This window comes from Mizuhopecten yessoensis, unplaced genomic scaffold (assembly GCF_002113885.1).
Source record: "Mizuhopecten yessoensis strain PY_sf001 unplaced genomic scaffold, ASM211388v2 scaffold8937, whole genome shotgun sequence".
Taxonomy (NCBI): domain Eukaryota; kingdom Metazoa; phylum Mollusca; class Bivalvia; order Pectinida; family Pectinidae; genus Mizuhopecten; species Mizuhopecten yessoensis.
This window is the reverse complement of record NW_018407797.1, coordinates 804,921-821,010: the sequence shown is the minus strand read 5'-3', so window position 1 is coordinate 821,010 and position 16,090 is coordinate 804,921. Positions and strand designations below refer to the sequence as shown.

Here is a 16,090-nt window from a genome sequence, read left to right as displayed (position 1 = left end):
TGTATAAAACAAAATAAAAACAAACAAAAATGTGAGGGGGTATAATATTCCGGAAATCATCTACCGGCTTCTGTTTCCAATACTACTGATACTATTCCGGGTCATTATTACGTTTGATACCTTCGGTGTACATACTTTAAATTTGAAGCTTCTTCGCGATAAAGATTAGGAAAAAACAATTGGACGAGCCGCATTCTGAACGAACAGTACGGTCAGAATAGGGAAAGTGTGCATTTAATCGGAAGTGGCTTGCGATCAATGGTTCGCCAGACCGACCAGAGAATTTAAAGGCGTCAAGGACGTGGCAAAATGTATCGTTCGCAACCTAGGCAAGATGGGGGAGCATGCATTACTGCTACAAACAAACCATTCTGTGGGCAAGCGATTCGAGCCCAGATTTGTTTTTTTTTTAAAGGAACACGCTAATACTCAGCCTACGAAAACCCCCGAAACTACAGCGAATGCTTTAAGTACGTTTCTCGGTTTCAGCTAATGCTCGTGCTGCTGGTGACAAAGTGATTTTGTCGCTCTTAATAATTAGGTCCAGTACACTCTGTCGGTTGAGCTATATAGCTATATCCATATTTAAATTATAGCTGCATTGTGCTATTTTTTGATTTCAGATTTGAATTTTCATTAAATTGCAGCAAAGTCGCATAAAACATCTATTGAGGTTGCATTTCATGAAAATAGCTAAAAAAAAGCAGGTAGGACTTTGCAGCTATATAGCTCAACCGACAGAGTGTGTAAAACCTGCTAATACTCAACATGTACGTGCTGAAACACTTTTGACTCTTGATTTGCAAACAGTAAAACAGTTCTTTGACATTTCTAAATTATTTCCCCTCATGTTTCCTGACGGTAACATTGCGAACAAATTCACATGTATATTATAGCTGCCTTCAGAACAGCAGAGCATTTGTTAGTGAATGATCAGAAGATAAATACAATATTACAACATGTGTATACAAAATAGGCCAATTAAGTGGTTCTGGCAGGAAGTTATGACGTCAGGCGCACGCTGTCAAGGTCCTTATTTTTCAACATATTTTCCTTATATAAAAAATGTACGATAAAAGAAATCAAGAAATATGACACTGAAGAACAAGACGGATTGCAGGTTCACAGATGCATGGCTTATAAAACGTATTTTTAAAGGGGCATCACGCTGAAGTAACTTTTTTTTTTGTCTTTTTTCCAAATACTACATAAACATATCAAGTGAGACTCCTTATGGAAAATGCCGATCGGATTTGGCTGAAATAGATTCATAAAAATGATTAAATCTAAGATAATCATCGGTATTTCTACCTGTCTGACCAACGTTTTGTTCAGGGATTTCCCTCTACTAGCGCATGCGCATAGCACACCATTTCTTTGTAAACAAAATGACTGGCCGTGTGAAGTAAGCCAAACAAAAGTGTTGTACCGTGTCAGCTACGAAGCGAATAGTTGCCAAATGGTAAAAAGATAGCGCAAGGGGTACGTTACGGAATCATTATTGCAAGTGGGAAGTATTCAAAGCAGAAAATAACTGCCCTAGCAGTCAGTACGGTGCATGTTTTCTTCCGGATAGCGGCCGGTTAAGCTGAAATAAAATCGACAGAAATGCTAGCGCTGTTTATGTTATGAATAAATATCTAAAACTATTAACCTCGCTAGTATCATTGTGTGAGTTTGAACACAGATGAACTTAGTTTAATATGTTAATGGACATGTATCGGAGAGAGTTTACTTTGTGTTTTTTATAATTATACAGTGGTTTATGCAAACGAAAGGGATAAGTGACTGGTTAGTTTGGTTTTGCCTTGAGGCACCCCAAGGGTTAACTGCTGTGATGGGCACGGCGTATTCTGTTCTCTGATCCTCTGTCGGTGCTTGGGGTCAAATGAGATACGTGCGCTATTAGATTTACATGATTTATAATATTACCGGGATCAGTAAAATGGTATGATTTAATTATATTGCTGAATTAAACGATACATGCTGTGGATAACAGCAGGTGCATTCTTTTCCCGATCACCCACCTGCAGGGGTAAATGAGCAATGTAATAACATAATGATCTTTTCACACAAAGAAATGGAATGATCACGGTAATAGAATGGCCAGCACGATCACAAAGGCGACCATTAAAGCTTGCCCAGTCTTCATTAACCTGCATCACTCGCAACGCTTCATTTGAACGTCAGCAGTCGACAGTTATATCACGGAAAAGGTGGATTAGAGCAACCTAATGAACAATGAATCAATTTCGACATGTTAACATCTTAGGTCGAGGAAGCGGAGATGTTACTACCAAGAAAGAGAAAACAACTTAGATGAACTAAGAAACACAAAATAGTTTGGTACGCAATAGATGCAGTTGATATTTTTTTTTATAAAAACTGCTTGTGATAATATATATCGGAGGACAGAACAAGAAAAAAAGGATTAGGCTGTAGGAACATAACCACAACATGTTTAAACTTTGTCAGGACTTAGACCTCAGAATCTTGAAGATAAAATCATAGAACATCCACAAAAGAAACCAACTATAAGATGAACAATTTATCAGACTAGTAACAAATTAAAACGATTTTAATTGAGAGTGCTGCTTCAAACAGTGAACAAATAGTAAAATACGTACACTTATCACTACTGTATAACACGAAATGTTCGTGATTACTTTCTTTCGTGGTTTGAAGCTATTTTGATAGTTTTGTGGTATAAACTTTCGTGGATAATAGCAAACAGTAGTATTAATTTTCGTGGTTAATAGCAGCCACCAAAACCACGAATGTTTACACACAACGAATTTATTTTGCCATACAGTATTAAAGAATCAAAACAATAGGAGCAAGTCAGGTCATCTAAAGATACAGTGTTCTTGTTCGTGGTATCGGAATACCCGGTGTGTATATGAGCTTAGTTTGTTTATTCCATTAGTGTAATTACACAGCTTGATAAACCAATCGGTATGGTAGCCGATGTGCGACTCAAAATCTCCGATAGCAACATTAGATGACACACATTTCCCCAACATTCTCATTGGCTGGATCTGGCATTATCACGTAGTGGTCGGTGATTAGCGATATTGGCTCGGTTTTACAAGCTTTAGAAACATCAGGTTAATATTCATTTTATGATATAATTTCAATTATGACATCACAACGCTTTCGGTCAAACGCAGTACTTTCCTCCGTACAATTTCCATATTTGTTTTAGAAAAAGTATTATAACATCATTTAGCATCTAACATGACCATTACAAATTTTTATTTCGGTAAAAATGTGATTATATGGATCCGAGAGAGGCATATTGACCGATATGAACAGCTTCATGTAGCCACATATTTACTCAAAAGTCCATAATTGATGAATATTTACGAGCTAATAAGAGAAGTCGTGGTTCTTTCATAATGTATATTGTCTCTAGAAAAGTACACTTTTGTTTACGCGGAAGCCCTTTATGATTTGGTTATCATTATGGCACTTCATCAGGTATTCCTTACGGTAACAAATCCATAGACAAGGACCTTAAATGTATAATCATTTACAAAAATTGCTTGGCGTCGTATTAAATAATTAAAAGTAGCCAACGATATCAGTCATTAGAATGCAAACCAACCATCATCGACTGATATGAGGGATCTGTTCATATGATAACGGCTGCTGATAAAAATTGATTAAAACTAGATGACGCATAGTAATAGGTTTTTTTTCATTTCCGTCGCTCATTAAAAAAGGAGAACTGAAGGGGTATGAAGTAAAAGTATTCATTAAGTTATGCATCGATTTCATCATCGACGGTATGTATACAAAACCATAAAATTGATAAATTAGGTATAATTAAAGCATGATGTATCGGATATGTAGCTATTACTTGTGTTAATTGCAAGGAGGACAGTCAGCACGAAAATGTCGGTACTTTCTCTGCTTTTAATTACACTGGCCTTAGGTAAGTATACTAAATGCAAGATTACTGTAGGCAGCTACAATGTATGCTAGCCTGCTGTTAATTGCTATTACATGTGTTAGTATATTTGCTATGATTCTTTTTACATATTGTTTTTGTTCATATATTACATATATTGAAACTTTAAAAAAATGTAAATCGTCTAAAATGATTCATAAAGCATATTATGTATTATTACACACTAATTGCAGTGATTCTCACTATGTTATATTTCATTTTATTTTTTGTCTCTAGGTATTTTAGATTATGAATAATAAACAATCTTCAGTCGGTTTTCATTTTTCAGTTAAATCTAAATATGAGTTCACATTAGATATTATGTTCCGTTGTAGATTCCATATGTGCAACATTATCAGAACGTTATTACAAGAACGACTGTTTCCGTGGATACCAACCAGTTCTGGAAGATGTCATCAACACGTTCAACAATTTATCATTAGTACATTGTTCTGCCTTTTGTGTAGGAAGGGAAACAGCTTGTAAATCGTTCTTTCATAACCCATGTGACCAGACTTGTTCACTTTTAGTGATAATTCCAAAAAGTCCGTCAGGCATTAGACAGCTGACCTCGAAAAATGTGTTGTATTCACCCATTCAGCCAAAAAAACTGCATCCTAAAACGGCACTTTGCACACCTGAGAATCCCACTTCCGAACAACCAACCACTGTGTTTATCACGGCTGAGAATCCCACTTCCGAACAACCAACCACTGTACATGTGCTTACCACGGCTGAGAATCCCACTGCCGAACAACCAATGACAACGGCAGTTACCCTCCCAGGATGTTTAAGGAAATCTAAAGGGTGTCTTGCAGCGTTAGGTAAGTATACTATTAATGATTGCTTGCTGACTACGATAACTCTAGGACGATGCCAAAATAGAACTCTAGTTACATTCCTTTTGCAATTGCCTTATTTCAAGAGGACACTGCATTAACAAGTTGGGTGCAATTAAAATACAAAATATAACCGGTTTCATTTACCCATCTTATTGAAAACCCTTGCTTGAATAAAGGTTAACATCATTTGTCAAAAATCTGTTTGGATGTTTACATACAAATGGCATTGTGACGTATTTCATGTTAAAAGGTGCCGCATAAAAATGCAGCTATGAGAAGAACGGGGTATAAATGTTAACAACATATAGGCGTTAACACAGTGTTTTTGTACCACGGTAGCGATATTCTGTGAAAGTGTTTTATTCTCATTGAACCGTCTTTGTTATTTGAGAAATATATGAAAAGGGTTGTAAGTAAATCAGTACGAATTCGTTGCATCCGTACCTATATTTCAGGTTGCACACTACAAAGTCTGCGTTTGCCATTTGACAGAGAATCTGGGTGTGATTTATTAAATTTATATATGAATTGAATAGCATGATTGTTACTTACCAGGATTTCATTCAAACTTTGAAACGATGGTGCTTAATGAAATTAAGTGTTTTATCATCTATATACTACTTAATACCACCTACCGGTAGCTTGATCAATTCATTATCATTGGTTGTCAGTATGAAAAGAAGTTGAGAACGACCTGAGAACAACTTGAGAAGAACTTGAGAACGTATTTTTCCATTCCCCAGCACTTGGGAACGTATTTTCTCAAAAGATAATGTCTGTTTGCGCCAGATAACGTCCGAAACCGGAAATTGTGTCAACACAAATGTCATCCGCGTAAGAACATATTCCGTCATTAACATATCAATACAAAGTTACGGAAAAATCTGTAAATACGTGTAAATATGCATATGGAAAAGCCAATGACGATAGGATTGTTTGAAAAATATTTATTCTACGTAGTTTTAAGGTTTCTTGTATTCCTCCGCGGAAAACTTCTATTTGTTTACGTTTGTCACAGGCGATCGTTGACCATTGAGCTTAGAATTCATTTGGAAAACATGGTGTTTATTTGAGTTTTTTTAAATGGAGAAACATATAAGGTAGTATGTAGATGATTAATAGTTTATCATACAGTATATTCAGTGTTTGTCGTTCGAATAATTTTCTCATCGCTCGCACATAGATAAAATTTCGACCCCATGCACTTACGGTAGCCTCTCGATTTATCCACGTGCTCGCGATGAGAAAATTTATCTCACGACAAACCCTGAAAATACAGTGTGATAATTTATAAATAGTTTGCAAAGAAACGGACGCCAAATTTACCCATTATTTAAGTTAGTATTTCTTGTTCTTTTGAAGTGCGTAATTGTTCCGAATATTACTAGCTGACTTGTATTCATAATGGCAAGAACATCAGTAATGTCATTTACACAATATGAAATTAAACTGAAAACGTAATTAAACAGACAAATACACGTGAGAATGAATTTGCACGCGCACGTACGTACAGTTGGATGTGAGATGTGCTTACGCATCAGCTTCTGCTGTATTTCACTGGCATAATATGAGGAATTTCGTCAGCTCCTTTAAGGTTATTTTCTATGGCTAAAACAGGCTTAACCTTGCAAGTCTCTCTCGGCCTGTGCGTCACATTGGAAGAATTTAAATAGAAGCTTAAATGTATTTATAGTTACCAAGTATACAATGCACAGCATGCAAAACAAAAACAAAAAGAACAAAAGAACTAAAAACGCATGAAATGTTTGTCTTGCTCCAATGTGATTCAGTATTTGGGTTTCCGGTCCCATTGATAAATAGACGCTAAGGAACGCAAGATTAGGGATAGCATATATGTCTATCTCTAAAGGCAATGTATCTATATGAAGTTAGATCGTTGTTTAAAATAGCACATAGGGCATAACCCCCGATGAGGTAGGGTAATGGGACTACAGTGCTCATAGAACTGCATTACTGTATGAGGTTGCTGGTATTCGTCTGTGCTTGGTAATAATTACTTCGGAACGCAATTTTGCAAAACATGCTACCATGTAGAAGGCACAAGCACAGTATTACATCCGGTCATATTATACTGACAACGGGTTAACATCTAATACTGAGGGATTCTACGTTCAGATGCAAGTCTACGACCTGCCTAATTCTGATGTTTAAAAAAAATGAAACGGGGGTCTATTTTCTATGGGTCTTAACTTTGTTTTCATGTAGCATGACATATTAACCACTTTTCTTGTCACTTCTGTGAGGCTAGGAATCATTTTGGTCAAATCGTATAGGCTAGAAACCTGTAAAGGATCTGGTAACATGCATATGTGATGGAAGTAATAATAGAGGAATACAAACATTCTCGTTTCGTATGACATCATTTAAACTACATAATGTGTGCAATGTCATATGAAGTTGGTGAAATCATATATGGCTCAATGAGGTATGATAGCAATAATTAGTTTTAATTCTGATTATAGAAAGATATTGCTGTAAAAAAAAATAAAAAAAATATTCGGGGATGATTATGCTTTCAGATCACGATGTGCTTATGTGGGACAATAACACGTGTCTGGCCTTTATTGGGCCAACGACAACATCGATCGACGCGGCGAGTTCGACGTGTCACTGTCTGGGAGGGAATCTCATTAGCCTCGACACAGATGATAACTTCGATCATTTTCACCAATATCTCGACACTCGCATGTCAGGTATGTCAACACATGTCAATCATACCAGACTCGATGTTACAATCCTATTAAAACGATACGAGCAAATATCTCATTATCTTCATGTTTCTGTAAGTGAAGCTTCAGTGTCGGGGACTCCGTTTAAGTAAATGCATGGCCATTAGCGCAAAGTGGTGTTGCTATTTCTCATATCAAATATAGATTGCGAGGTTTTCATTCAATACACTGGAACGAAGCGATACCTGTGTGTGCAGACTTTTTTTTCTCAACATAAATTTTGACTGAGATATAATTTTAGGCATTAAGATGGAAACACTTTGACTAGAAAGTATTTCACGTACTCTTGATTCGTATCCCCTTCCACGAGGTCACGGAAATATGTCATGTGTCAAATCATTGAATAGCTCAAGATATTTTCAAGAAACTTCTCGTTTGGATCTATGGCGCAGCAGTAGAGAAAAAGTGTGAAGTTTAAGAGTTTTTTTATATTTGAATCTTGCCGAAACCGCCGCCACCAACCACCCGAACCCCCAGAATTTTCATCACATTTCCTTGACACTTAGTAGGCTCCATCACCATCATTCATCAGTAAAGCTGGATTCTGATCAAATTGTATACGCTTTCCTTCCAACGATTAAAGATTTTGAACGGATTTATTTCTACTATATAGGAATCTTTTCCCGGCCATTTTGATCGATTCTTGTTAAATATAAGCTCATGTTACACGTTCTATTTCATATCACCACAGGATATAACAGAGTGGCGATAGGTCTACGAGCAGAGAGTATAATAGGACCGTGGGTGTGGCATGATGGGACTCCTCTGGAAGACATGTCACCCTTCTGTCCAAACGAACCCAATGGCGACCAATCAAATAACCTCGGACAGCGTTGTGCAGTCCTGGAGTTTCCGCATATGTGCATGGACGACAGAAATTGTCCCGATAGCATCATTCATATTTACTTCGCTTGTGAATACTTTTAGTTGCATATTTCACTGTACATGGACTCTACCTACAAGTAGGGGTCATGGAGGCCGAGTTGTTAAGGCATCTGTACGTGTACAATCACTAGCCCTCCATCACTGGGTCGCGGGTTCGAGGTCTATTACACGAGACAGTCGCCAGGTACTTGGCGTGGGTCGGTGTTTTTTCTCTGGACACTCTGGTTTTCTTCAACCATCTATAAATGTGTAAATTGTTTAAATGAGTAAGGATCCCAAGGAAACGTTTATAATGAATGAAAGTAATATCAAAATCTAAGTCAGAAACAACTTGTGATTACTGACTGAAGGTTACAATACTGTACGATGGTCGGGTATTGCAGAGGATAGCACACTTAACTTTCACCAAGGCGGCCGGTTCGATTCCCCGATCGGACATGAAAAGGTTTGAGCTCACCTGTCTACCGCGGGGTTTTTCTCTCCAGGTACTCCGGTTTCCTCCCACAATAAGACCACATCAGTGCTAATATCCGTGCCAAAAAAAGTGATAAATAAAAGCAAAAACTTGTTTCATAATTGTTTTACAAGAAATTAAGTTTACATGTCATAACAATACTGCGCATCAGTGTTCATGTCCGACTTTTACTGGCTCCACTTGTAATCTTGTACTGATCAATTATACACTCAAATTTGTCTAATGATGCAATCCAGAAATAATGTCCTATATGACTAGCTGTGTGTAACGTAAAACAGTAGGCTACAATGGCATCGAACGAGCTCGCAATTAAAATCGATACGAAATCGACATCAAAACAAAGCATCCCTGACAGTTGTATATTACTATTGCTGATCTATATTGACCCCGATTGAATGAGAACATAACTGACAACAAGGTTGGGATGATTAAGTATGTACACTACTTTTTTAGTTACTAATTTTCACGGGGAGTTCAATTTTGCTATATTCGCGGTTACTAGATATGACACATAATTAAACACCCAAACGGAACGAATATTAAGAGCATGGATTATAATCTCCGTTAATATATTGATATAAATAAAAGAAATATCCGTTTTCTGTCACATAATGAAGATTAAAAAAAAAATGGTATTTTATTTCATTTCCCGAAAAGGAAAAAAATGCATAATTCACCGAAATGTGAAACTACGCTTGTTAGCGCGATATTTTGAGCCCCCGAACTAGTTCTGATAGGGACCACCTCAAACTGCTGTGCAATAATTATCATTTTGTGGATTAAATTGTATATCCGTGTCATTGCCATTAAACATACTTGAATTCGGACAATTATACTTGTTTCCTTGTCCAACAATACGGACTTGTGAGTAGCGTATCAACAGTAGGCGAGGTTGATATGCTCTTACTGGAAAACGAAATTATGTTCTTCACGTTTATCATATTCTCTTACTGAAGAAACGAAATATATATTTTTACGTTTATCACATTCTCTTGCTGAAAAACGAAATTATGTTCATCACTTTTATCATATTCTCTTACTGAAGAAACGAAATATATATTTTTACGTTTATCACATCTTCTTACTTAAAAACGAATTATGTTATACACGTTTATCATATTCTATTACTGAAGAAACGAAATATATATTTTTACGTTTATCACATTCTCTTGCTGAAAAACGAAATTATGTTCATCACTTTTATCATATTCTCTTACTGAAGAAACGAAATATATATTTTCACGTTTATCACATTCTCTTACTTAAAAACGAAATTATGTTATACATGTTTATCATATTCTCTGACTGAAGAAACGAAATATATATTTTTACGTTTATCATATTCTCTTACTTAAAAACGAAATTATGTTATACATGTTTATCATATTCTCTGACTGAAGAAACGAAATATATATTTTTACGTTTATCACATTCTCTTGCTGAAAAACGAAATTATGTTCATCACTTTTATCATATTCTCTTACTGAAGAAACGAAATATATATTTTTACGTTTATCACATTCTCTTACTTAAAAACGAAATTATGTGATACCCGTTTATCATATTCTCTTACTGAAGAAACGAAATATATATTTTTACGTTTATCACATTCTCTTACTTAAAAACGAAATTATGTTATACATGTTTATCATATTCTCTGACTGAAGAAACGAAATATATATTTTTACGTTTATCACATTCTCTTACTTAAAAACGAAATTATGTTATACATGTTTATCATATTCTCTGACTGAAGAAACGAAATATATATTTTTACGTTTATCACATTCTCTTGCTGAAAAACGAAATTATGTTCTTCACTTTTATCATATTCTCTTACTGAAGAAACGAAATATATATTTTCACGTTTATCACATTCTCTTACTTAAAAACGAAATTATGTTATACATGTTTATCATATTCTCTGACTGAAGAAACGAAATATATATTTTTACGTTTATCACATTCTCTTGCTGAAAAACGAAATTATGTTCTTCACTTTTATCATATTCTCTTACTGAAGAAACGAAATATATATTTTCACGTTTATCACATTCTCTTACTTAAAAACGAAATTATGTTATACATGTTTATCATATTCTCTGACTGAAGAAACGAAATATATATTTTTACGTTTATCACATCTTCTTACTTAAAAACGAATTATGTTATACACGTTCATCATATTCTCTTACTGAAGAAACGAAATATATATTTTCACGTTTATCACATTCTCTTACTTAAAAACGAATTATGTTATACACGTTCATCATATTCTCTTACTGAAGAAACGAAATATATATTTTCACGTTTATCACATTCTCTTACTTAAAAACGAAATTATGTGATACCCGTTTATCATATTCTCTTACTGAAGAAACGAAACATATATTTTTACGTTTATCACATTCTCTTACTTAAAAACGAAATTATGTTATACATGTTTATCATATTCTCTGACTGAAGAAACGAAATATATATTTTTACGTTTATCACATTCTCTTGCTGAAAAACGAAATTATGTTCTTCACTTTTATCATATTCTCTTACTGAAGAAACGAAACATATATTTTTACGTTTATCACATTCTCTTACTTAAAAACGAAATTATGTGATACCCGTTTATCATATTCTCTTACTGAAGAAACGAAATATATATTTTTACGTTTATCACATCTTCTTACTTAAAAACGAATTATGTTATACACGTTTATCATACTGTATACCGAGAGACCTTCGCCTAGTCAAATATTCACCCTTTGCCAATACAATCCATGTTTGCTTAGTGTTAATTTCGTCCTTCACGTAAAGTTAATATCTATATATCCTTTTGTGTACTAATATTCGCTGTCATGATAAATTCGCCCTCATTGTGGAAAGTTAAACTGCGGCGAACATTTCCCGGTTTACTGTAAGATAACCAAAGAAAAAAGTCTATAACATCTTTAATATTGAGTTTTATGTTTCAGAAAAAAAAATGCAAGTTAATGGATGACAAAGCATGATCGATGCATCTGAATGTGAAATTAAAAATAAAAAGCGATCGGGTAGGGTTAGGGTTAACCCTCGGTGCGTCTTACCTCCCGTAACCAACAAAATAACCCTTTTTTCATAAATTAAGTTTCGTAAAATACAAAAACAGATCCTCTTAAAATGGTATACAGTGTGTCCCCGCTAGCTGTTGAAATTAAGTCAACAAATGTGTGATCAACCAAAGACTTATTCCGCCAAACTTAACCCTTCAGGTGTTTGCCAATGCTTATGTAAGACATCGTTCAGTTCACGTTGAAGAAGGGTTGTATACTGTCGATTAAAAATCGATGTTTATTCATGAAACTGTTCTCACGCTCAAGCATGGATTCTGTGCTCAAACCTGATTTCTTGTAACTCACTTAAATCATGTCAAATGATCAAAACGTCAAATATAAAAATTGAAAACATTTTTTTGCTTAAAGTTTCTTCAATGTTTTCCCAAACTATCGACAGAATTAGTTTTTCTTATGAATTTATAGCCGGAACAAGAAATTGGGGTTGAGTACAAAATCCGTGATTGAGCATGAGAACAGTTTTGTGAATACGGGCCCCGATTCTGTGTTCAAGCCAATTTCTTGTTCGGTGATAAATTAGTAATAATCATGTTTGTTTCAATAATTTAGAGATTTTTTAAAAAAGATTCTTTCCCAATAATGTTTCAAAATTTTGTTCAAATTCTTTTGTTGATGCTTCTACGTATTCTTGAATTAGTAATATTACAAAGTTAAAGGCGAAGTTTGTTTTGATCACAAACAGGATTTGAAAAAAACTTATGTATGACCGGTGTCTCTCATGTCGCCCAATAACACTCCGATATACTGCAGGCAGTCAAGAGAACGGGAGAGTGAGAACTGTCCGCAACCTCTGATGCAATGGGAAGTGTGAATTTAAGTTGAGGTAATTGCATGTGTGCGTGTGTTATCTGCATACCAGCTCTTCTTACGATAAGGGTATCCAGATGTAAATTTTATAGAGCCTGCATCATCCGCCTTGTTCAGGTGAGTTGATAGGTTGTTTACCTCGCCTGTTTTGACTACTTTCAAGATATCGTCAACATATAATTTCCATTGTTTAGGACGACACTCCATCGGAGAAAAATAAAAAAAATCTTAATCATATGCAGCAGTCGATTCCAATAAACAGTATCTTCAGTTAATCCCCTCGTTCTGGTCGAGCGTGCATGGCGTCGCTCGTAACCTTTAGAACCAGCATGTACCGGCTGCCATAACACCGTATTGTATGAGACGCACAAGGTGGATGATTATTAATAAAAAAAAAATATACTTATAGGAATGGTTTTCTAGTCCCTGCTGTTCTTACTTTCATGCACACTATCGGTCATTTTCTAGCATTAATCATTCAACAGGAAAACGTGAATCTGCGAGAATTTCCGTCAGTATCGATCCCCCACCTTTCACGAGGAGATCATATTTGTGATCACTCGGAAGGTGTCCAAGAAGACTTCATTGACCTGCTCATGTTTATGCTTTAGTCACAATTGCGCCCATCGCCAGCCGGGAAGTAGGAATTGGCCGGCGTCCCAGCGTCCCGGGCGCCGGGGACTTTTTTTCGATGTCTGGTGGGATTTGCCATGAGTATGGTCACATTAGATACGGGCACCTCACGGTCCCAGCAACCAATTTGCCGGATTTAATCGAACGGACATCTGAAGGATACCGTAGGGAGCCCGTAAGACTATCGCAAGAATACCTCATCTGACGATGGCCGGGCTGACGTACGGTAGCCGGAGGATGTTCGTGCGGCTGTCGTTACGGTTTTCCGGCTTACCGGCCGATTTTGGCCAAAAAACTTATCGCCCGGGCTCCTTTCCGGAAATCGACTGAAATTTGACCTAAGCATTAACGTGAGGAATATCAATCACTGCAGCGATCATTATTCCAACTATATGTGCTTTATTGTAATCCTGGTGCAGTACCAGGTAGCCACGCTTAAGGTCATAGGAGTGTATTGATAAACGGAAATAGGAAGTACATCCCTAGTTGAAAATCCAATGTAGGGAGACAGTATCACACTTTCCGCATATTCTAATGTTAAATATTAAACTGATGAATATTGTATGTTTATTATTGACAGAACAGTGTGTTTTCTCAATATTAAAGTATTTCAAAGTAATCCAGCTATTAATTCAGTTTTTTTTATCAATGAGTCACATGTGTCCATTTTTCTGTACTTTAGGAAACCGGCTACCTATAACTGTGAAGTTTTTCAAGAAAGATAACTCTTACATGCAATTACTATGTGTATATGGTTTTATTATAAAATGTCAATTTTTAATCGTTTATAGATAATTAAATTTACATAATTTCAGCATTTATTAAATTGACATTAATGCAATACTAATCTATGTCAGTATCATTTTTATTGACATTATTTTGCAAAAAATTGTGTCTTTCATTTTTTTTCAAAATTCACTCCTTTTCACATTCCAATTAAAATCCTTAAAATTTTGACAACCTAAATTTTTTGTGGCAGAAAAAATTCTTTACTTCAAAGCAAAATAACTACAAAATTTGAAGAAATTCTACTGAAAAATGGTGACACAATCCCATTACCTTAATACCGAGAGCGCGTAATTGTAAAACACGTGTTTCATTATTAAAGGTTAAAATCAATCATGAGTAACTAACGTGAAATGAGAAACACCGAAAATGATTTGTTTTAAGGCTTAACGTCCAGTACAAAATGAAATCAACCATAAGATAAAATTTAACGTTTCCACATATGTTGTAATTCTCTGTATGAATGTGGAATACAGCTAAAACTAGAACACTGAATGGTCAGCAAGGGACCCGCCATGTGCCTGATCGTCACTCAATGGTGTATTTTAAGTAACAGTGACCTTGATCTTAGAAACATTGTAAACCCCTATTGTACATCTAAATATCAAAGGATCACCATATCAGATTTCAAAAAGATAAGTCATTTGGATTCCGATTTAAGGACCATATCATTTAGTCTATTTTTAGTAACAGTGACTTTGGGAAATTTAACCCCTATAGCACATTTGCATGTCACAGTGTATCACATTGTCAAATTTCAGAAAGACTCGTTTGATTTCAGCTACTTGTCATGTTCAATGTCAAAAATGGAAATAACGGATTAATACCACTTTAGTAGTATCCGAAATCAAAACTGATAATTAGATACATTTAACTGCTCAATTTATTATTTAATAAGCCGGGATCAACTGAAATTGTAGATTACAGTTATATGTTCTCATTTTCTGAGCCCAGACGCAACAATAAAAAGATGCTAATTTCTTCCGAATAGCTCCCATCTCAGAAGTCATTAAATAAACTGCTAATAAATATCTTACCTATCATAATTTATACATTTCATATTACCATGTCTAGAAGGTTTCTTATACGTTCCAATATAATGAACATTTTAAGAATAAATTTACATTTTCAATAGTATTTAAAGAACGAATGTTTTCTCGTCTATTTGATCTCTCAACTCTATGGCTTTTGGTGCCTTCCTGTTTTTCGAATCCTGTATTATGCGCTGATAATTATATATTATCAAAACTGTTTTTCAGGGTTTGTCGTGAGACCAATTTTCCGCACCGCGAGCACGTGGATAGAATCGAAAGACCACCGCGTAAATACTGTGTGATAAACTGTAAATCATCTTCATGTATATATTACTACCTTTTATTTCTCCAATCATAAAAAGTTAACATAACATAGCTTCACCATGCTATCTAGGCTCAATTGTCATCGATCCCATCTTCTTGGTCTGTGACTAACGTAAACAAATATGAGATTTGTGCACAGGGTCACCATGAACCTTAAAACTATGATGAACATTATTTTTTAAACATTTTTATCACAATTGGCTTCTCCATATGCATATTTACGCTTCAAATGGTGTTGTTGTCCTCACAATATTTTTTCCGTACAATGTCACTAATGTATTTATTGATTTGTTTATGACGGACTATTTTCTTATGCGGATCACTTTTGTGTAGATATTCTTTTTGAGCATATTTTCATAATGACAACCAATGATAATTAATTCATCCCTTTGAAAAAATGATACATTTTCTGTTTTTTATAGTAAAATCAGTGTCAAGTTTTCGGTTTTTATGTCATTCCTCGTCATAATTGATCATGCATTGATGGGAACCTAT

The 16,090-nt window shown here is 35.2% G+C and overlaps 1 protein-coding gene across 1 annotated transcript; it reads left to right on the top strand.

Moving 5' to 3' along the window:
* The first annotated feature begins 7,338 nt into the window (after nucleotides 1–7,338).
* LOC110456908 (type-2 ice-structuring protein-like) lies at nucleotides 7,339–9,196 on the top strand. Its single transcript, XM_021507951.1, has 2 exons — nucleotides 7,339–7,508; nucleotides 8,236–9,196. The coding sequence occupies exons 1-2, from the start codon at nucleotides 7,349–7,351 to the stop codon at nucleotides 8,469–8,471; spliced, it is 396 nt and encodes a 131-aa protein (XP_021363626.1). The 5' UTR covers nucleotides 7,339–7,348; the 3' UTR covers nucleotides 8,472–9,196.
* Nucleotides 9,197–16,090: the final 6,894 nt, after the last annotated feature.